This window comes from Calliphora vicina, chromosome 5 (genome assembly GCF_958450345.1).
Source record: "Calliphora vicina chromosome 5, idCalVici1.1, whole genome shotgun sequence".
NCBI lineage: Eukaryota > Metazoa > Arthropoda > Insecta > Diptera > Calliphoridae > Calliphora > Calliphora vicina.
The window spans coordinates 69,975,686-69,996,446 of record NC_088784.1 but is presented as its reverse complement, the minus strand read 5'-3'; the positions used below and the strand labels follow the sequence as shown (position 1 = coordinate 69,996,446).

Genomic DNA, 20,761 nt, shown 5'->3' with positions numbered 1-20,761 from the left:
TAAATCAAAGCTGTACCTGAAATTAGTTTCAACTGCTCATTTAATGCTGTTTGATGCGATTTGAACGTGTTGCTTAGTATAGTGATCCATTTCCGAAAAGCAGTTTAGCTGTTAGATTAAGACAATGTAGGGAGGATACACCTTAAACCAAATTGGATAATTTTACGGACTCCTTTGGTGCCTAACGTTTCATACGAGTATCTAATCCTTTTCTAAGTTTAAAACACTTTGAGAATAAATCAATGATTCTAACGTGAAATGAAATTATAAATGCGGATAAAAAAAACACCAACGAATTTGGCAAAGTTGGTTCGAATTTAATTTTTATGCGCTATTGAAGTTAGACTATTTTTGGTCATTTTTTCGTTGTAAGAGCAATTTAAAAAATATTTAAGTAATTTATTCAAACGTAATTTTGTATATTTATGCCATGTATAACATGCAGAATATTGGAAAATATTAGTTTTCTTTTATTTCTACAATAATGGGACAGAATTTTGAAACTGTTGGCCACGCCTACATCTTCAAGCCCATACAAAATTAATTCGACGCAACTTTACTGAATCATTTTGGGATTTTGTTTGTTATTGTCGAGAGTTCTTTCCTGATAGACATTGCAAAAGTATTGAGGAAACTACAACATCAGGCTCTTAATAGCACAAGGACTTATCTTGTATACCTGGGAAGACCATGTTGCATCTATAGCCATTAATGGCTTTCTGAGCTGTCGCTACAAACAATTAGTCGACATCTGATGTGTTGACGTCCTGGATATCATTACGAAAGCATCGAAAGTTCATCCGGTTGAGTAGGCGAAGGGGATCCGGCATCACAATCGGATGGTAGGGGTGACTAGGCTGATGACAAGCTATAAGGAACTGTATTGTCAACAACACATTCTGGTCTCCTGATGAAGATGATCCAATTTTGTCTCCTTGACACATGAGGTTGTGTTACGGAGCGCATTATTCTGGGCCATATGTAAACCTCGCCATTAGGTATCGCTGATCAATGAGGTCCATTGCGGGACAGCAATAATGCATGTATCTAATACCAGTTACAATTATAGGGCTTGTTCGGAAATGCATCAGTGATCTGTATCTGATGCGCAGTACGTTCTAAAATACAAAAGTTGGCAATACTGCAAATGTCTTGAGTTCTGAAAAGCAACAGTGAATCAGATGATGCGCAAAAAAAACATCAAACAAGCATCACAGAAATGGCTGATGCATTGTCTGCGCATCAGCTTCAGCTGATTTACATCAGCATCGCAAACTAATTACAGATGCGCATCAAATGCAGCGCAGTGATGCATTTCTGAAAAGGCGTTCATTAAATCCCTAGTTCGCTAGGATATTTCTATGGGGGATGGGTAGATGAAATAATTAAACGTTATGATCGGTAGATTTCGTCCTTGTTCCAAAATAATGAAATGTTCCAAATAATATTAAAAGTGTGGGATTGTTTCAAATTGTTAGCTTTTATTTAGAACGTCTGTACAACTTAAAATTTATTCCAGGTATTGTCCATTGTTAGGTATGACATTTTCCCACCTTTCTGGTAACATATGGATACCAAGCTAAAAAAAAAACCTGCTCATATAGATAGCACTCTTTTGGCCCCATTACCTTAGCGCCATGGATATTTGGCTGATTGGCCGTGCATCACATACGATCTCTTACGCTTCGGATTATGATAATGGATCCATTTCCAGCGCAAGTAATGACTATAGTGTTCAAGCAGCATTTCAGTCATACAAAATCGTCTTTAAAACTCTCCCAGCTTCAATTCCAATGGTACCCAATTTCTCTCCTGCTTGCTGATTGAGTAGCAAGTTGAGTCTGACAACAATCTTCATGCAGTAATGCCTCCAATTCTTGATCTTCAAACTTTTTTTGGCTGGCCTGGGCAATATTTGTCTTCCGTGTCAAAGTCACCACTTCTGAACTGCACAAACCATCTCTCTCGCACGTTGAAACCGATAAGAAAAAAGGGAACTATACTTGTGTTGCAGCGTTTTCTATTTCGCATACATTTAAGTGCTTGCTCTCTAACTTTCATTCTCTATCATTCTTCTCATATATACCACAAAAATGAAAAAGGGGAATCACAGTACTGGAGAAAGAAGCGTCCGCTTAACGGAGATTAATTTGTTCGAAAAATACTACCAAAATCCTGGGACCGAGAAGTTCGTCCTTCTACGGAAGCTGTCCGTTAGTAGAACTTTTCCTGTTTTACTCAGTTTTGTAGCTCTAGTCAAGTACATATTACTAATTTCTGAACCAGTTTTTAAAAAAATATCAAGAAATGTATTTCTAGACCATTTTTTAAATATAAGTAAGTAAACCGACATATTCTTGTTATTTTTGATTTCAATTTCTTCATGACCCAAATATTAAAATTTTCTTGGATTTTACCATATATTGGAGAGCATAGGTGACAGTACTCCTCCAAGTGACATACAAATTTGTATCTTGCGATGTTTTAATTTTTGACATCTGTAATCAACAAACATTTGCCGAAAAAAATCGAAATTAACCCAAAATACACCGAAAACATATTCTGGGCTATTAGAAGCCAAAGTTCATTAAATATTTAATTTCATTTTACAAATATTTATTTAATAAAAGCATTTATGGAAAACCCGGAAAAAATATTTCCTTTGCAAGAGGATTTTCAAAATTCAGAGTCCATGCGTTACGAGTAAATCAACATTGTCCGTCTTGATTCATAATTTTCAGCATTGTGATATTACATTAAATATAAAATCACATCGTTTAAAATTTTAATTAAAAAAACACACTAATATACTTGCATATACACACATACATATGTATACAATGTATTTATGTATGTATTTACATAATTTATGTATGTAATAATAGTTTTCTTTTGTTTTTCTTTTATAATAATATGTGAATATTAATATTAATAATTATAATTTTATGTATAATATGTAATTATATTGTAAGTAATAAAAGTATTCCAATTTTATTGCAATACTTGTGTAGATGTAATATTATTTTTTTTTTTTTTAAATAATTTCAAAATATTTTTGAATTCTAATTATTAATTTTATTTCCATTTTGTTTTTTGTTTGCTTGTTTAGCCTGTATATAATTAAATTCCTGTTTTACACACAAAAATTTATTTTTATTAATATTTTCGTTTTTATTATTATTTTTTTTTTATCTAACTACTAAAAACCTATATTTGAACAAAAAAAATAAAATTAAAATTAAATAATAGCATTTAGAAATAGTTTAAAAGGGGGTGGGGTTTTAAGGGGTGTAAGAAATTTGGAAAGTTTTGGTATTTTATAGATATTTAAATAAGTATGTTGTTTGTATATGTATGTAAGTTGTATAATAAAATAAAATTTCAAAACATTAAGTGCTTACGAAATTGTTCTCTTTTCCTTAAATTTTGTATTTTTTTTTTTTAATTTCAGTAGTCTTCCTAAGGATTGACTTCTGAGTACTAAATAATAAACATAATAACCCTAAAAACACATTATTGTACAAAAGGCAATTGAATTTGTGTTAAAAGTATTTATAGATAGTGTTTTGTTTTTCTCGCATTTACCAAGTTTTTTTTTTAGACGATTTCTGTTCAAAGTATCTGCGTTTAAAGTACTTTCTTTCATTTCATGCTTTCGACTTTTAAAACTCATTTGAAATAATTTCTAGTTTGTATGTTTTTTGTTTCTTTCTTTTTTTTAAATTACAAAAGATAGTTGTGAAAATATTTGTAGAAGAATAAAAATTAAAACATTACAAGGCGAATAAAATGTATGTGTATGCACGTATGTATGTAAATAGTTATTAAATTTAATAAACAAACCTATTCATATTTATATTCATAGCATTGCCACCGCAACCACTGGCCGGCGGTGGTTGTTCATCGTCGTCGTCTTCGAAACTGTCTCGTCGTTGATCTTTTGTTTTCATTGCATTCGCATTTAGACTGCTGGCATTTTTGTAACGTCTCATCTTAAGTTCCTCACTGAAAGCATAATTATCATGTGTCACCATGTCACGCAACTCCCGCGGCAACTCTTCCAGTGTAAGCGGCGACGGTACATCGACTTTTATTACTTTTGTTGAGGCTGATGTTTCCGGTGTTTCATTTGACCGCGCCCCCATTTGATAGAACAGTATGTATGGTGTATTTGGTGGTGTTAGATTGTGAAGTTCCTCGGTTTTCGATGGTGTCACAATGCTATCATTAAATTTATACCATTTATTACTGGCATCTGCTGCATAGGTGTAATAATGTCCCGAATCCATGCTGAATCCTGAATGGACTACGCCGGCATATATATCGTAATGAACTGTGGCAATTTCTTCTAGATTTTCCGGGGAACAAACTTTAAGCGAAACCTATTGATGAAATATATACATATATATATCGATAAATACATAGAAAATATTATTATGATAAATATTTAGCTTTGAATTCAAAGGCGCAAAGTGCTATTTTATGAGAATTTTGTTTTTAATAAATTAATTTGCTATTACTCTATCTTTTTATCGTTATTTCTGGCGATTTCCGTAATATTCTTGTCATAGTTAATACAATTTTCGAAATACCTAAAACTAACGATTTTTTTCGCCGATTTTTAAACAAATGAAATTATTATAACCTTCACCATGACAACATAAACCATACCATCGGCCTTTTATTTTTTCCTTTTCTTTCCGTTTATATAGATCTCTATTTCTGAAGGGCATAGGTTCGCAAGAATTAATTATTAATCACCTTTTCGAAATCAAAATAAATTGTATATCTAATCTTAACGGAATATGAATTAATTCATAGGCATACTGCCTGTTCCACGATGTCGAAAGAAAAATGAGTCGAACAAATTTGTATGAAAAGCACACAGTTTTTAAAATTCTTTCGTTAGTTTTCATACAAATTTATTCGAATCATTTTTCTGTGGACATCGTGAATTTTTGTACTTCAAACGTGTTGAATTCATTCCTTTAGGAATTCATTCTTTATAGAATTAATGACTTATTGAAACATTTATGTAGATTTTCTTGAATTCAAATCCACTGCAAAATAGATTTAAAAATATATTGAATGATTAAATTTTTCTTCAATTCAAATCTATTACAATTCAATTTGTAAATTACATATTGAAAACTAAACAAATTGAATGAAGAAAAATATTTCAATTCAATTTGTATTAGATTTGAAGTGACTTGTTGTTACAACAATTTAATAATTCAAAGGTTAAATAAATTCTATTATGAATTAACTCAATTATGAAAACTATTATTTGAATGAAGCTAAAGAATTCCCAATTAAGATTTAAGTTCAAATTATTAATTTGAAGCTGTGTTATCAATAACACAGGGAATCACAATGTCACCATGAAATTCGAGAGTACTTTACTTTTACTTTTTGTGTACCCTTTGGCCGTCTTACAAATTTTCTCCCATCACTGCATCTTAAATAGTATTTGAATCCATCCGAAAAGAGAACAGTATTCCATTTCTGTCTTGACCAGTTTAAATGTTCTTTAAAATGTCTTGCTGTTAAATTATCTTGTATTGGAGTAGTTTTACGAGATCCTCCTCCAAAATGTTGAGTTTTTACACTACCCTACTCACGAATTTTTTTTATAATTGAAGAATCGATTTCCGTCTATCTGTTGAAATAACATTTCCGAAGTACCCAGATAATTGAAGGTATATTACAATATAATTGAGAATTACAAAATTGTAATTTCGAATTTTGGTATTGAAAATCAGTAAAATCGCTCTATAAATGGTTGAGAAATTATTTAATGTATCACAAGCTGCTATATTTTTGGTGTGAACATCTGCCTAAGAAAAAGTTTGCAGCTGGCAAGCCAAATATATTGAAATACAAAACAAAATTATCGCCCCAATTACAGGGAAGTAAATATTACATTGATAACTGAGAAAACCTTTAAGTGTAATTAAGTAAGGTAAACAAACAAGCTGCAGATGATAAATTTATCTTTTTCTGGATATAACCCGCCATTATAGCACAATTTCAAATGTTTATATGATGTATATTATAAATTATAAATAAAAAAAAAGCTTACCTTTTCATCATGAAATACTTTGTGCATTAATTTGGCACGCATATGATATTTCTGATCATATTTGAAATGTTTCAGTGTCAATATTAAATTCTTTGGCGCACTAATTACATTAATGTAACGTTCGGCATCCGATAGTTTTTTGCAACGTTCGCAAAAATATTGATTATCACCATAGAGTTTTTCCGACGAGCAATAATATTCGATGAGATCTTGTACCGAATAATTGGAAGCACAATCATTCTTGACATCGGGAAAAGAAAGTTGTAAATCGCGAAAGCTATCAATGTTGCAGCTCTTCCAACCGCAACTTAGGCATTTATATGTCGTGGCCAATTTGCCAGTGAATGTTTTTTCGATTGTCGAATAATTTTGTGAATTTGTTGAAATAGACGTTGTGGTTGTTTTTGTTGAGAGAGAATCGGAGGAAGATGTTGTTGTTGTGGATGATGATGAAGATTTATTAGTTGTTTGTAAATTTGTGCTTTTAGTAGAATCGGCGGCATCTGTTGTGGTAGATATGTTTGGGTTAGTTGTTGTATTTCCAACACCACCTTCGCCCTCACCATCCACATCTTCTTCATCTTTATATAAAGCAGAAGCACCCGTTTCCTGGGCATTCTCTATTTTTTTCATAATTTTAATTGATGTCTCTTTACCACTAACGCCACCATGTTCCAAGGTCTTTGTGGTTTTCTTACGAAAAGCCACTTCCTGTTCGTGCAGCGTTTCCAATAGATAACCCAGAAATTCAGAACTATCTTGCTGTAGCCCTGGCGAAAAACCGGGCGGTCTTGTAGCATTTAGCACTTTGGAGGGTGTCAATTCTTGACGCGTAGAATATAACATAAACGCGATCTGCTGTTGCATTTTAATTAACAGAGGAGATTTACTTTCGGATAGCAGTATCTCGCGAGAAAACCTTAAGCAAACAAACTTTATATTAAAAAATTGCCCTTTAATAATTATTTAATTTTTTTAAAAACATACTCTTTAGTCATGGCCAAAGCCTGCAACACACTATTCATATAACAGGTATTACCCAAATTAACCAAACCCACTTTGGCGTTGGAATTTTGAGTGGATGATGAAGAATCTATTGAACCATAGACATAGTTCATATAGTTATTCGATGGCTGAAAGCCCTTTAAAGCCAATTCCTTTAAAAAAAACAATAATAAATTAAATAACAATTGATAAATGTTAAAATACAAAACAAATACTCACTATTGGTTCATAAAGATCATCGTAACGACAAAATCGTGACATTAATTGACTGGTTCGATCAACCAATTGCTGTAGGATTTTCGTGGTACTATCGGCATATTCCTCACTACTATTCGATTGTTGTTTGAGCATATTGATAACGAGGGGAAAACGTGGTAAAATCTGTAAGACAGTTTAAATTTGGATATAATTTTCTCATTGTTGGTTTGGTTTGTTTTTGATTATATATCATAAAATAAAAGCAAAGGTCTTTATGTTCCTACGAACTACCAACTTACCTTATGAAAAACTTCGGGACTTTGATCGATAGAAGACAACATATGAAATACTATGGGTGCTACTTTCGGTCTTAAAACTGGCACTATCAGCGAGGCAAACAGCTGTTCAATATTTTCCAATGCGATTTGTTCAACCAGAGCACTTTTATTACGTTTCTGCAGACCATTTAGAATGACGATAATCCAGATGTGCAAGTTTTGGCAAAAATTACACATGCGCAACCATTCACATAATAGACATACAGTCTTGCGTATGTTCTGATCGGGCACTTCATGTTCCAGCAATGATTGTACGGCCTCCACAACCATTTCCGAATTGAAGAGTTGAAAGATGACGGCCAAAGCACAGGATGGTGTTTCACCATCAGCCATGGTAATAAGTTGGCAAACAACAGGCAAATATGAGTAAAAGTATATACTTTTCTCAGTGCTTTTGGCAAAGAATGCTCCCACCTTGGCCATATCTTCCTTGAAACGTTTCAAATCTTCGGGAGATTGCCGCGGAAATTGTACACGTGCCAGCTTGACAATGAGATGGTGATAGATTTTAAGCATTTCTTTACTTAAATCCACTTGTTGTTGTTTCATTTCCACCAACTCGATCAATTGCAAAATGTGGGAAATGTCATTATTTTGGGCGGACGCATTGGCCGCTCCGGCTCCAATATTTGATGCCGATGACATTGCTTTAGCTTTAGCGGAAGCTCCTGTATTACCACTGCAGCCGGGCAACTCGGCATTACCGCTTGCGCCTAAACCAACACCAGCTGCCAAAGCCCCGCCGCCAATATCACCATTAGGGCCATTAGGATTCATTTTTTTGGATTTTGTAATGGTACCGGTTGATTTTACTCCATTGCCGCCATTTACTTGATTCGCATCTGCTGAAGAACCGTTCCCCTCGGTATTGTTCTGTTTAACAGCCATATCCGAACACCCTTTGCTAAACCCGTCCGATCAATGAGACAGACGAGTGTTCAAAAGTGATCTTTTGGCTTCAGACAATTATAAAGGTCCGTTTAGTTGACTTACTTTTCAAGCTACACTGACTTCCTGGTCCCGTTAATCAACTATCCACTAAAAAGTAATAAATTTGTTGTTGTGTCTGCGTTTAACGTCAACGCTAACGACGACGAGGTCGTTAAGTGTCCTTGATTTTTTTGTGTTTTGTTGCAAAAAATCTTACGTTTAATGCACTGCTTGATTTTTAATAATAAAAAGAACAATGATCTTTTTCCTTTCTTCCTCTTTTTTAACAAATTTATAAAAAAAAAATAGAAATTTTATTGCAAATCTCTCTTTTTTGCTTGTTTTTACAAAAATTATATGTGTATGTATTTTTTACGCCTTTCGTTTTTTTCCTCGAATTTTTTTTCTAACTGGCTGCTGCTGTCTGTGTTTTATTTTTTCTATCTGTCGTTTCTCACTTTTCACTTCAATATCGCAATTATTTTGATTTGTATTCGAATTTCACTATTTTATTTCGCAAATTTTATCGTTTATCTTGTTTATTCAAATATTTGTGTAAAAACTGTGTAATTTTTTCGTTTTGAGTGAAAATTTTTTGTATTGTAAAATGTCTTTTACAAAAAATGTGAAGAAGAACAATAGAGATGACGAAATAGTTGACAGTTGATTTTATTTTTGGGAGAAAGGAAAATCAACAAAAAAAATGTTGCCACACTTATAAATGTTTAAAAATGTTACACAAAAGGTCTATTCGTTGAGACTATTGCTATTGTTCTGTAAACCGAATACTACATTTTTATAATTTTTTTGGTGTTGATAGCTCTCATAATTAGAAGCACAAAAACGTTAATATTTTTGCCTGCTCTCTCTTAGTTTAAGAGTTATAGGAATTTAAAGTCAATACATATAATTGTACATTTCTCATATATTTGCAAAACAAACTGATCGTTATGGGTATCATTGAATAGTGCTTAACTATACCTTTAATATGATATATAATATGGTACAGTTTATTAATATTGTGAACCAAAAATTCCTTTTTGAATTTATATGACAGTACTTCAGAAAATTTTGATATACCGAAAGAGTGATTTTAGCGAAGCCGGTGTTCGATACACCCCAGAGTTAAAAGTCCCTTCACCCGGCCGAAGACCGACAATACAGAAAATGTGAATATTAACAGAAAAAAAAATTATGAAAATATAAACTGTTACGGAGATCTTGATTTGTTCCGTTGTCAAATGATTTTCAATGTATCATTTTGGTAATATATTGTTTTTTCGGACGATTCAAAGTTTTAAAAGATATATAAAATTTGTCAATTTTTACAAAATTCAAAATTTTAATTATTGAAAAATGCAGGTTTTTTAATTTTATATAACAAAAACATTAGTTAGCAAAAAGCGATTTAGCATTGTAAATATGTCAAATTGAAATAAATTGGAATGTTATTACACTTACAAAAAATAGCATTTGCTAGACTTCTGAAATTATTTTTTTTCAGCTCCATTTTTCTAAAAAAAAAATAAGTTTTTCTAGGGTGTCCAATTTAGAACTCTTCACTATATTGATATAACGAAACTGACAAAATATCTCATACAAAATTTTTTGTTAGTTTCAATTATTTTAGAAAAAGATGAAATGATAAAGTATTTATTTTACTAATTAATAAGTTTTGAAAAAAACTTTGGTGTATTTCGTTAAAATCCCCAAAACTCAGAACTAAAATTTTTAGACATGTCTTGTCAACTCTTTACAATTGTAAACGTTGGCAACCCCAACATAATTTACATTTCCTTATTTCTGCTCTTTTTTGTTTTTCTCTTTCTTTATCTAATATTTATGTTTATTTTGTTTTATTCTTATAATTCAGTGTATGCGTGTTTTTTTTTTGTTTTCCTTTTGTTCATTCAAAAAACGCAACCAAGTTAATGTATTACCATTCCGGAATAAAAAATAATTTATATTGTTAAATAAATTTCTATTGGAAACATGACAATTGATCCAAATATGATAGAAGTTAATGAGATCACAGATTATTGGTCGTTTCTAATGAGTGTAAGTTGAAAAATATTTTTATGCAAGTAGGAAATCGATAATGTATCATTTGTATTTACAGATTGATTGGCGAGATCCTTGGTTAATCGGCTTGATCATATTGCATATATTGACTACGACCACAACATTGATGACTCGAAATAATACGAATTTCCAAATATTTCTATTCCTAATATTGCGTAAGTTATTCTAATGAAAATTAGTATCTTCAAAATTGTTTTTTTAATTTGACTGTGAATTTGCATACACACTCATGAGGTGCAATAGGTTTTGGTTCAGTAAACAATGGAGGTTTCTAGTGTGAAACAATGTGTGAATATTGTTAATTATACTCAGTTTGGGAAAATAATATTGTTTATTAAAAACAGATAAACAATTTAATGTTTAATTATCTGTGGCATCCGCACATTTTACAAAATATTTGAACGGGTTTGTTAGTATTTGATCGGTTATAATTGTGTCTTATATTTTTATTTATTTATTTTAACCGTGTTGTGTTGGCAATAGACCTTTAATAGTGAAACAGATCAAGATAGGTACAAACATTTGATTGAAAATTATTAAGATGTATTCAGTTCAATCATGAATAAAAAATCCGCCGGAGTTTTTTTTTCCTTTTTCCCATATTAAACATTGAATTTGAATAGGAATAATGGGAAAAGAAAAAAAACTCTCAATGATTTTTTATTCATGATTAGGCTGATAATAATGTTCAACAATCAAGTGTTTGTATATCAGTATGATGACTACAAATCGGAGAGATCTTGATCTGTTTCCTTTTATAGTGCAACAGACTAAGATCTCTCCGAAAAGAAAACAAGTAAAAAATATTTTTTAGTACTTGTAATTAATAGTTTTTGAATTGTTATTCTTGGTGTTTTGAATTTAATTTTTTAAGCTTGTTCTAACTAACTGCCAAAGGCTCGAAATAATTAATTCTTAATTCCATTTTCGAAATCAAAATTAATTTAATCTCTTAACCCATAGAGAAAACACATAGAGCGGAAACTTTCCTGTCAAAGACTTAACTCAGTTGTCAAAAACCTAAGTGGTGAGAATGTATTAGTAAAAAAACTATGTGAAAACAAAAACAACACTTGTATGTGTAACTTTTTTGAGTAATTTTTTTGCTTGAGTTTTTTTCGAGTTTCAGCTCTATGTTCACTATGTCTTAACCATTCCGTTAATGAATTCATTATGAATTAATTCAAAGTCTTATTTCCTTTTACTTCAAATGTATTGAATTTTTTCCCTAGAAAATTCATTTTTTTATAGAATTATTTTTTTATTAAATTTTCTTGAATTCGATTCCATTCCATATGTAGCTTTAAAAATTTTTTAAATGCTTCAAGTATTCATCAATTCAAAACTATTGCAAAAGGGCTTAAGATAATTGTTTTTAAATTCATTTTGTAAATGATTAATATCTAAACAAAACCAAAACTGAATAAAAAAAATATTTTGATTAAATTTGAATTAACAAAAATTTAATCATTGAATATTTGAATGAATTTTGTTATGAATTAATTCAACGATGAACAAATTCATTTAAATAAAAGCCTTCGAATGAAGCTAAATAATTAGATGTTGGAACGGAATGAATGGCTGAGATGTTTTTAATTCCTAATTATAATTTTAGTGTATTAAGCTTAAATTGAATTAATTCAAAGCTATGCTAACATTTCCCATCAGGGAATATAGCAGATCAGAAGTTATTTATAAGTCCTAAGTTCATTATACATATTCTTACAAAATTATAAATGTCTTTATATCTTCATAAATATATTTTTTTAGTATCTGCTGTTTATTTCTCGGAGTCTATAAATGAATATGCTGCTTTAAATTGGCGTTCGTTTTCAAAACAACAATACTTCGATAGTAATGGTCTATTTATATCTACGGTATTTTCTATACCCATCTTGCTCAATTGCATGCTGTTGATTGTAAGTTATTTTAAATGTTGCTACTTGAACTTTAATGACCATTTATGTATTTTATCTTCATAGGGTGCCTGGTTGTATAATTCCACAAAAATGATGGCCACACTGAAGACTGCTCAATTAAAAGATAAAGTTAGGCGGGAACGCTTAAAGAAAAAAGCCGAAGTCCATCTTAAAGAGCAATAAATCAACAAAGACTAGATAAAAAAAATCAAACTAATAGCGTTATAACTTATAATTCCTATTAGCTTTCATAATTTTATTCTAATTTTTTCTATACATATTTTACAGTGTATTTTTAATGTTTATAAATAATCCAAGATTGTTATTATTTTTTTGTATTAAAATAATACTGATATGCCCTTTATATACTTAAATGTAAATGATTAACTCAGCAATTGCTTTTTATAAAATTCTTTATAATCATTATACATATAGAAAATACTTTGTATATTAAAGACTTAAAAAGGTGTTTTTCATTACGATTTTCTTTTAATTTTATGAAATTAGTAGCAAGTTAAGCTAAAACCTATTGTACTGGTTAATAAAGGAAATATTATTTCAACAAAAATGCCATATTTTAATGGAATAAGTAATTGTTATGGACTAAATAAATAAATAAACATATGTATACATATTTCATAAACTATAAACAAATTAAAGTGATTTATTATAAGAACAGCAAAGCTAACAAAATTAAAAGGTAAAATTTTATTAAATTAAAAAAATCTGATAACTTTTATTATATTTTAGTTAATCATAATTTCACAATTATGCACCGGTTTGTGCAAATCGATTTCATTATTTTTTCTTTGTTGGAGATTCTAGAAATTCGAAAATTTCATTACAATACGCCTATTTTTGAATTCGAAATGAAAAACATAGATGGCCTTTTCTTGGCCTTTATTATATTTTAGTTAATCATAATTTCACAATTATGCACCGGTTTGTGCAAATCGATTTCATTATTTTTTCTTTGTTGGAGATTCTAGAAATTCGAAAATTTCATTACAATATGCCTATTTTTGAATTCGAAATGAAAAACATAGATGGCCTTTTCTATTCCGGCTATAAAATACATATTTATATTGTAGCATTGAATAGGCGATATTTCGAAAACGCTTTAGTCAATTTAAAATATTTGGTCAGATCAAATTTGTAAAAAAAAACAGACATATAAAAAATAATAGAATTAAAAAGTAATTATGCAAAAAGAGGCATTCAGAAATATAATTTGTTTTAGATAGAGAAATTACAAAAATTGCAATGAAATAGCAAAAAATTATTTTTTTATATTAAACTTACATACACTGATTGTTTATTAAAATCTAAGATAGAGGGCATATATTACACAGATATGAATAACCTGGTTCCAGTAATATGGCAATAGAATCAAACAAAATAAAATGTCAAAATGGTTGTAGTTTGGAAAGTGGAACAAATATATATCACACTCGTTGCCTATTGAACATTTTATTTTTTCTCTCAATCTGCAAACCACAAGCATTAAAAAGTGTTTGTAGAACGTCAAAATAACCATACGGTTCAATATTACTTTTTTGAGAACTGTCATTTGGGTCTTATCTGTAATAATCTGTGATAGAGAATATTGAATAAGTTCCTCCATTTGTTTTTTGAATGTACATACATATGTATACAAAATGTTTAAATCAAATTGATGAGTTGCTATCTCGTTAATATAAGATAAGGAACAATTATAGAAAAATCTTTGTTATTTGGAATTGAACTGTATCGGTATATCATGTTTTATCGTTGACAATTTTTTAATTTACAAAGTAAACTATCAAGTATCAGATCAGCAGGCGCGGATTCAGGGGGTGAGAAAATTAAATACCCCAGAATACTATATTCTGTACATAGGTAATATGTATATTAGAGTGACAGCCGATTTTTTTTTTAGATTTCAAAGAGTGCCGGGTGGAATATTGTGACACTAGGCCTAAATGTTAAGTGCTGAAAATTTGAGCCAAATCCGGCAACGATTTCTGGACGCGCATCGAGGTCAAAATTCAGATATATGCAAAATTTTACTGTTAATATGGAATAAATAGGTGAAACTCGTTAAATTTCTGCATTGTTTTCTAGAAATATGTAGATTTATTTATATTAATGAATATTACATTAAAAAAAAAATTTGCAAATTAACCCTGTATCTCCTTTGGTTCAAAATGACCCAAAAACTGTATTATCGCCAAAATTAGAGAAAAATGCAAATTTTTCAGTTTTTGAAAAAATTTTGCTACTAAATAAATACTTTTGCAGTTGAATGCAAAAGAATCGAAATATGTACGTAATTATCGTTGTAATGAGATATAAATGACAAAATTTGATTAAAAAATTTTAAAGTTATTACAAATTCGCCAGACCATTAACGTGTTTCAGGCCACTTGAACAAAAAATTTAGGAAAAAAATTAAGATATTTCGAGAAAAATTAAAATAAAAGCTCATTTTTGCTTAAAATATGTCCATATTTACTTGTATATGAGTTTTTGTCTTCGTAGGATACCGTTAACCTATTCGCAGGTATGGCAAAAAAAATAATTTTTTTTAACGGCTGTTTCAAAACTCCATTTTCAAATTTTTAAAAATTTCAGATTTTTTCGATCATCACACTGGGGTTTATTGAGATCAAAATAGGGAATAAAAATATGAAAAAATTATGTCAATACCTCTTAGTTTTTCCGTACCTGCGATTTAAATTTTGCGATTTTCAATAAAAACTAATTTTTTGTCCATATTTAGGCGAATGAACCCAATTTCCTTACTGTTATAAATTTTAAGTAAAACTTATTCATAGTATTATAATCCTGGTAATTTTAAATATGGTCTGAAAGTTTTACTAAAATCGGAAAACGTTAACCTTTAAATCGTGAAGGTCAAAGGTCAAATTTTTCAATATTTGGAATTTCTAATGAAAAGATAGCGAAATGTTATATATTTTTGGGCCGATTTTAATGCAACTTAAGGTTTAATGCAACTATAAACTACGTAGAACAGGAACTGTTATACGAAGCTTAATCAAACAGACGCAAAATTTTCAAAGGCATAAAACAAATATGACCCTGTAAAAATGACAATAACGCGCGACTGCGCCTAGTACTTGATGTATAACTTGTTAATGGCATTGAACATGAAATCATATTACACATTTAGAAGAAAAGTGTTGTTTAAAGTAATCGCAGAATCTTAAAATAAATAAAAAAAATATTCGATTTTTTCGAATAATTCGAGACAAAAAAACCGGTTTGTCGAATAACTCGAAAACCGTCCTTTTGTAAAAACCGGTTTAAAAAAACCGGAAAATTGGAAAATAATCGATTTTCGAATAATTCGAAAACCGGTTTGACCACTCTAGTATTAATCAACTCAGCTGTATGAACCGGAAGTTTTTTCCTAGGGAAGAACCTTCGACAACAGTCTCCTACAATAACCTTTCTTACATTTAGACCGATAATGGGACAAATTCTGGAAAAATATTAGTTTCCACAATAATTGGATCTTCAATACGGAACGGACCGAGTCTCACTCTGATAAAGGTTTTCAACTCAGCTGTATCAAATGGAAATTGTATCCGCAGGACGACAGCAGAGCTGATACAACAGCAATGGCTTAGTTTTCTAATATTTTTGGTTAAGGATATATAAAATTGGGCACTGCCGAATGTAACGCCAGTGACATGTAAATTTGTACGATTATTGCTGAAAATCGATTTTCAGGCTGTAAAAACAATTTTTTCGTTATTGATCGGTCGATCATGAAACTCCGATTTTAATGCTGAAATTGATTTTTGTCAAATATTAATCGAAATTTATATATGAACATAAAATGATTGGATATTTAGTATTGTCTACGGATGTATTCACTAACATTTCACTTTATATTTATAAAGTGCTCATCATCGACAATATGTTTTTTTATTTTTTAAAAAACAATCAACTATTATTAATAAAACTATTATCTTCTATCGTCCAAAACAATGATTTACATGTACTTAGTTGTTTCAAGACTTATGTTTTTGAAAATCAGTATGTATGGTCAATAGCTTGCCAAAATTAACTTTAAGTTAATGTACACCATCCGTTTCCAAAAATGTTAAACTAGCATTTGTCTTATATTTTTTAATTCTACGCTACTTTATTTGGAATTTCTAGGACTTCTCTTACAATTTTACGCCTTAATATTTCATTAAACTTTAATGGACGTAAATATAAAATTACATCTATGTACATATACACATCTGCTCAAAATAATAGATACACCAAAATTTATTTTTTAAAAACGAAAAAAAATAATGGTATATTGTAAAATTATAAAAAAAATTCAGTCGATTTTTATTTATAGTTAAAAGGAGAGTAAATGACAAAAACAAAATATTTCATAATTAATAATAAATATTATAAAGTAAATTAAATTTCTTAAATTTCGAAAAATTTGGTGCTCATAATAATAGATACATTTTTAAAAATTCTTATTAAACAAAAGCTAATAATAAATTTTATCTTAAAAAAATTAGTTTATTATTAAAGTAAAGCTAGTATCCAGTATATCCACCTTTGTTTTGTAAAACTTTCTACACTCTTCCGGGCATACTGGATATCAAGTTCTGACACTTCTCCAATGGAATCTCGTACCATATTTTTTGCGTTTTCTCCCATAAATCGTCTTTATTTTTGAAAACTTCCTTCGAAAGCCTTATCTTTAATTCACTCCACAAGTTTTCTATTGGGTTTAAATCAGGGGATTGGCTGGGCCAGCTTAAAACAGGTACGTTATTCTCCAAGAACCAGTTTTTAACTAATCTTGAACTATGTTTTGGGTCGTTGTCCTGCTGGAATGTCCATATTAATGGCATATTTTCCGATGCATATGGAAGCATTACGTTTTCCAATATGTCTCTATACCCACTAGCATTCATGGTATCTTCTATTCGGAATATCGGACCAACACCATTCCATGAAAAGCAACCCCAAACCATTACGTTTCCCCCGCCATGTTTTACCGTCTTTTTTGTAAATTTAACGTGGAATTCTTTTCCTTTTGGTCGGCGTACATTTCTTTGGCAGTCGTTTCCAAACAAATTTATTTTTGTTTCGTCGCTCCATAAAATATTTCTCCATTTTTTTTCGCCTTCACACCCGGACCATTGTAAGTGCTCTTTAGCAAATTCTAATCTTGTCTTGATATTTTTTTGGCGCATTAGTGGCACTTTTCTGGCAATTCTTCCCGGCAATTTAGCTTGTAAAAGACGACGACGAACTGTTTGTGGACTGATTTCGTTACATAGCTCCGCAGAAATAGCTTTCGATGATATGAAAGGGTCTTTTTTAACCATAAGGACGATCCGCCTATCTGTTTCTGGACTGGTTTTCTTTGGTCTACCGCGAGTTTCTCTTTTTTGTTTTTTAGATAAAGCATTTTGGACAAAATGTAAAGATCTTCCTATGCTCTTTGCTATTTCCCGTAATGATTTTCCTTGATTTCTCATCGTTTGAACAATTTTTTTCTCATCTTCGGTACAATGATGATTTCGTCCCATTTTCTTCAAAAGAGTCCTATTTTTTATAAAATTGTTGCTAAAATTTAAATTATACTTACTGTTTCACGTAAATAGGAACAAAAAATTGCACAAAAAAAAATTGTATATAAAAAAATTACAAATTACTGATGTGTATCTATTTTTATGAGCAAATAATTTTTTGTAATTCAAATAAATTCGTTTTTAAAAATCAACATGAAAGCAAATAGTTGCCAGATTTTTGACTGACATGACATTGCCAGATAGAAATTTTAATAATATGATGTATTCTTAACGCTTGCGAGGAAATTTTCAATGTTACCGCCATTTAAATTTTTTCCAATTAGGTGTATCTATTATTTTGAGCAGATGTGTATTTTCAAATTAAATGAAATGTCGATATCGTATGTAGAGTTTTTGACAAATATTTAAAAATGTATTTGAAAAACGAATAATTACATAACCCGTTAGGTAATTATATTATTAACATCAAATAGTTGGCAATGCTACTCTTAAAGAAATAAGAGAATGTCATCACTAATCGCACGTGTTGTATTTGTTATTGTAAATATTTTGTCAACAAATGAAATTTTGTGTTTTTAGTGGCATATCTTCTTAGTTTTACCACAATAAATATGAAAAGTTTGTAATAAATTGCACATCGTAATGAAGCTTTTAATGAATTATGTATTTATTATTTAGAAACTGAATACTTTACACCGCAATCATCGGATCACGTAGGCTATACAGAAAATTGTGATAATAATGATGGAAGGTCGGAAAATGGTGAATTCGATTATGAATATGAAGATGATGATACTTGTACACCTTTGGAATTGGAGAAATTATTCACACATAAATACAAAATACATGACGAACCAGGCGTAGCGTTTGACAGCAGTTATGTATTAAGCTTGGCAAAAGATGAGTAAGTAAATATACATATGTACATACATATTAAAAAAAAAAATTATTTACTTCAGTTCTTTTACATGCGTAGCAGCTGGCCTGTCAGATGGATCGGTGCGCATGTTTCAGACCGGTTCTGAAAATGGTGTATATATAAGAGCTCCAATATCAACTAAAAAAAATCAAGCCCTAACCATATGTGGTGTACGTTTTTTGGACGAAACACCAAATTTATTAATGGTCGGAACAACTAATGGTCTTGTACGTCTCTTGGATTTGCGAACACGAAATGAAGTGATTCGTTTTGAGAACGTTCCTGTAGATACAAATTTTCCCTCAGATATTCTATCCTTTGATCGTAATTCAAATGGTCGATTACTATCCATGGGAACTACGAAACGTCAGGAACATGTATTTATATTATTTTATGATTTACGAACATCTAATCAGTTATTTAAATACACGGAGAGTCATGAAGACGATATAACCTCTTTACGTTTTCATCCAAATAAACCTGATTTTTTATGTTCCGGATCCATAGACGGTTTGATAAATATTTTTGATATCAAAGCAAATAGCGAGGAAGATGCTATTTTGAGCATAATGAATACTGAAAGCTCTGTGCAAAAGATTAATTGGTAAGCTTTTTACATTTATTTATTTTTTTTAAATCGGTTGTTATTAAACCTGCAGTATGGTAATGCTAGGAAAATAATTCTTTATCTCGCACTGAAACAATTTGGATACAATTATACTAGGAACCACTAAACGATTTGTTTTAAATAGTTCTACCACTAATATATTTGTATATGTACATTCTTAATTAGACTTTAGACATTTAAATATATTTTGTATTAAAAACATACAAATGCAATATAATTTTAGGCATACAAATAACAAAGGCCATGATGTAGTGTCCTGTATAACTGATACAAACGATTTTAAAGCTTATGAATTTGATGGAGATCTAATTGCGGATTTCGATCGATTGAAAATAACTGAAATAATTAAACGTCAAAACGAAGCAAATTGTAATTTAATTGATTGTCACAGAACTATCGATAATGATATGATGTTGCTTACCGGATCCAACTTAAACAATGGGTAAGTATTAAATTGAGTGATTGAGATATATGTAGATATATATAAAATCTTATTAGATTAAAACTACTGATAATAATATTTGCTTCGTTTTTAAAATTTGAAAATAAAACGATTTTTTTTATATCTGCTTGTTCAATCACTTTATTTCAACTTTAAAAAGTCTTCATTATTTATACAAGTTATACTTCAAATAATTTATTTTTTATTTAGGTCAACTTTACGCTCCTGCACGTTAACAAATGGGAAATTAATACCGCATACGAATTTTGAAGGCAATACTCAAATTGTTCGTGAAAGTATATACGATGCCAAGACGAATATTTTTATAACTGCGGGGGAAAGAGGTTTTGTAACAATATGGACTCCACTAACATGGAATGAAACAAAAACGAGCAGTCCTACTATAGATAGTTCTCCTTCGGGTAGTTCAAAAATTAAATCACAGCCAAAGTCAAATAAATTTACACCTTATTAGAATAAATGAATGTTTATTACTTTTTTTAATACAACTAGCTAAAATATTTGAATATAAATTCTCATATCCAGTGGTTAGTTAGAGAACTTTTTTCTTATTTGTAAAAACAGCAAAAAATAGTTAATCCCATACACTTGTAAATTATAGAATCTGTTCGGTCAGCACAGTGGTACAAAAAATAAATA

The 20,761-nt window shown here is 30.2% G+C and overlaps 3 protein-coding genes across 4 annotated transcripts; 2 read left to right on the top strand and 1 right to left on the bottom strand.

Moving 5' to 3' along the window:
• Nucleotides 1-2,808: 2,808 nt before the first annotated feature.
• On the bottom strand, nt 2,809-9,191 carry DUBAI (Deubiquitinating apoptotic inhibitor). Its single transcript, XM_065510694.1, has 5 exons — nt 7,585-9,191; nt 7,307-7,468; nt 7,070-7,239; nt 6,083-7,001; nt 2,809-4,382 (listed from the first exon to the last, which is right to left on the bottom strand). Exons 1-5 carry the CDS (start codon nt 8,509-8,511, stop codon nt 3,831-3,833), a joined length of 2,730 nt encoding a protein of 909 aa, XP_065366766.1. The 5' UTR covers nt 8,512-9,191; the 3' UTR covers nt 2,809-3,830.
• A 1,259-nt stretch (nt 9,192-10,450) lies between these two features.
• On the top strand, nt 10,451-13,213 carry Tmem18 (transmembrane protein 18). The gene is made up of 4 exons (XM_065511893.1): nt 10,451-10,611; nt 10,673-10,790; nt 12,406-12,554; nt 12,618-13,213. The coding sequence occupies exons 1-4, from the start codon at nt 10,546-10,548 to the stop codon at nt 12,735-12,737; spliced, it is 453 nt and encodes a 150-aa protein (XP_065367965.1). The 5' UTR covers nt 10,451-10,545; the 3' UTR covers nt 12,738-13,213.
• A 5,432-nt stretch (nt 13,214-18,645) lies between these two features.
• Nucleotides 18,646-20,582, top strand: LOC135960946 (WD repeat-containing protein 89-like). 2 transcript variants are annotated; one of them, XM_065512371.1, is made up of 5 exons: nt 18,646-18,730; nt 18,791-19,016; nt 19,072-19,635; nt 19,883-20,101; nt 20,312-20,582. In XM_065512371.1, the coding sequence occupies exons 1-5, from the start codon at nt 18,724-18,726 to the stop codon at nt 20,574-20,576; spliced, it is 1,281 nt and encodes a 426-aa protein (XP_065368443.1). In that variant the 5' UTR covers nt 18,646-18,723; the 3' UTR covers nt 20,577-20,582. The 2 variants fall into 2 exon arrangements, with proteins under 2 accessions (XP_065368443.1, XP_065368444.1); XM_065512372.1 differs by lacking the exon at nt 18,646-18,730 and having other exon boundaries at nt 18,894-19,016; nt 19,089-19,635.
• The last annotated feature ends 179 nt before the right edge of the window (nt 20,583-20,761 follow it).

What these genes read in the sequence shown, in the direction of transcription:
- DUBAI (XM_065510694.1), bottom strand. Translation starts at nt 8,511, where the DNA reads ATGGCTGTTAAACAGAACAATACCGAGGGGAACGGTTCTTCAGCAGAT. An exon ending in GTCCCGAAGTTTTTCATAAG is followed by an intron (nt 7,469 to 7,584) that starts GTAAGTTGGTAG and finishes ACTGTCTTACAG; the next exon opens with ATTTTACCACGTTTTCCCCT. An exon ending in ATGATCTTTATGAACCAATA is followed by an intron (nt 7,240 to 7,306) that starts GTGAGTATTTGT and finishes TTTTTTTTAAAG; the next exon opens with GAATTGGCTTTAAAGGGCTT.
- Tmem18 (XM_065511893.1), top strand. Translation starts at nt 10,546, where the DNA reads ATGACAATTGATCCAAATATGATAGAAGTTAATGAGATCACAGATTAT. An exon ending in ATTGGTCGTTTCTAATGAGT is followed by an intron (nt 10,612 to 10,672) that starts GTAAGTTGAAAA and finishes TTGTATTTACAG; the next exon opens with ATTGATTGGCGAGATCCTTG. An exon ending in ATTTCTATTCCTAATATTGC is followed by an intron (nt 10,791 to 12,405) that starts GTAAGTTATTCT and finishes ATATTTTTTTAG; the next exon opens with TATCTGCTGTTTATTTCTCG.
- LOC135960946 (XM_065512371.1), top strand. An exon ending in TCTGTGCAAAAGATTAATTG is followed by an intron (nt 19,636 to 19,882) that starts GTAAGCTTTTTA and finishes ATATAATTTTAG; the next exon opens with GCATACAAATAACAAAGGCC. An exon ending in GGATCCAACTTAAACAATGG is followed by an intron (nt 20,102 to 20,311) that starts GTAAGTATTAAA and finishes TTTTTTATTTAG; the next exon opens with GTCAACTTTACGCTCCTGCA.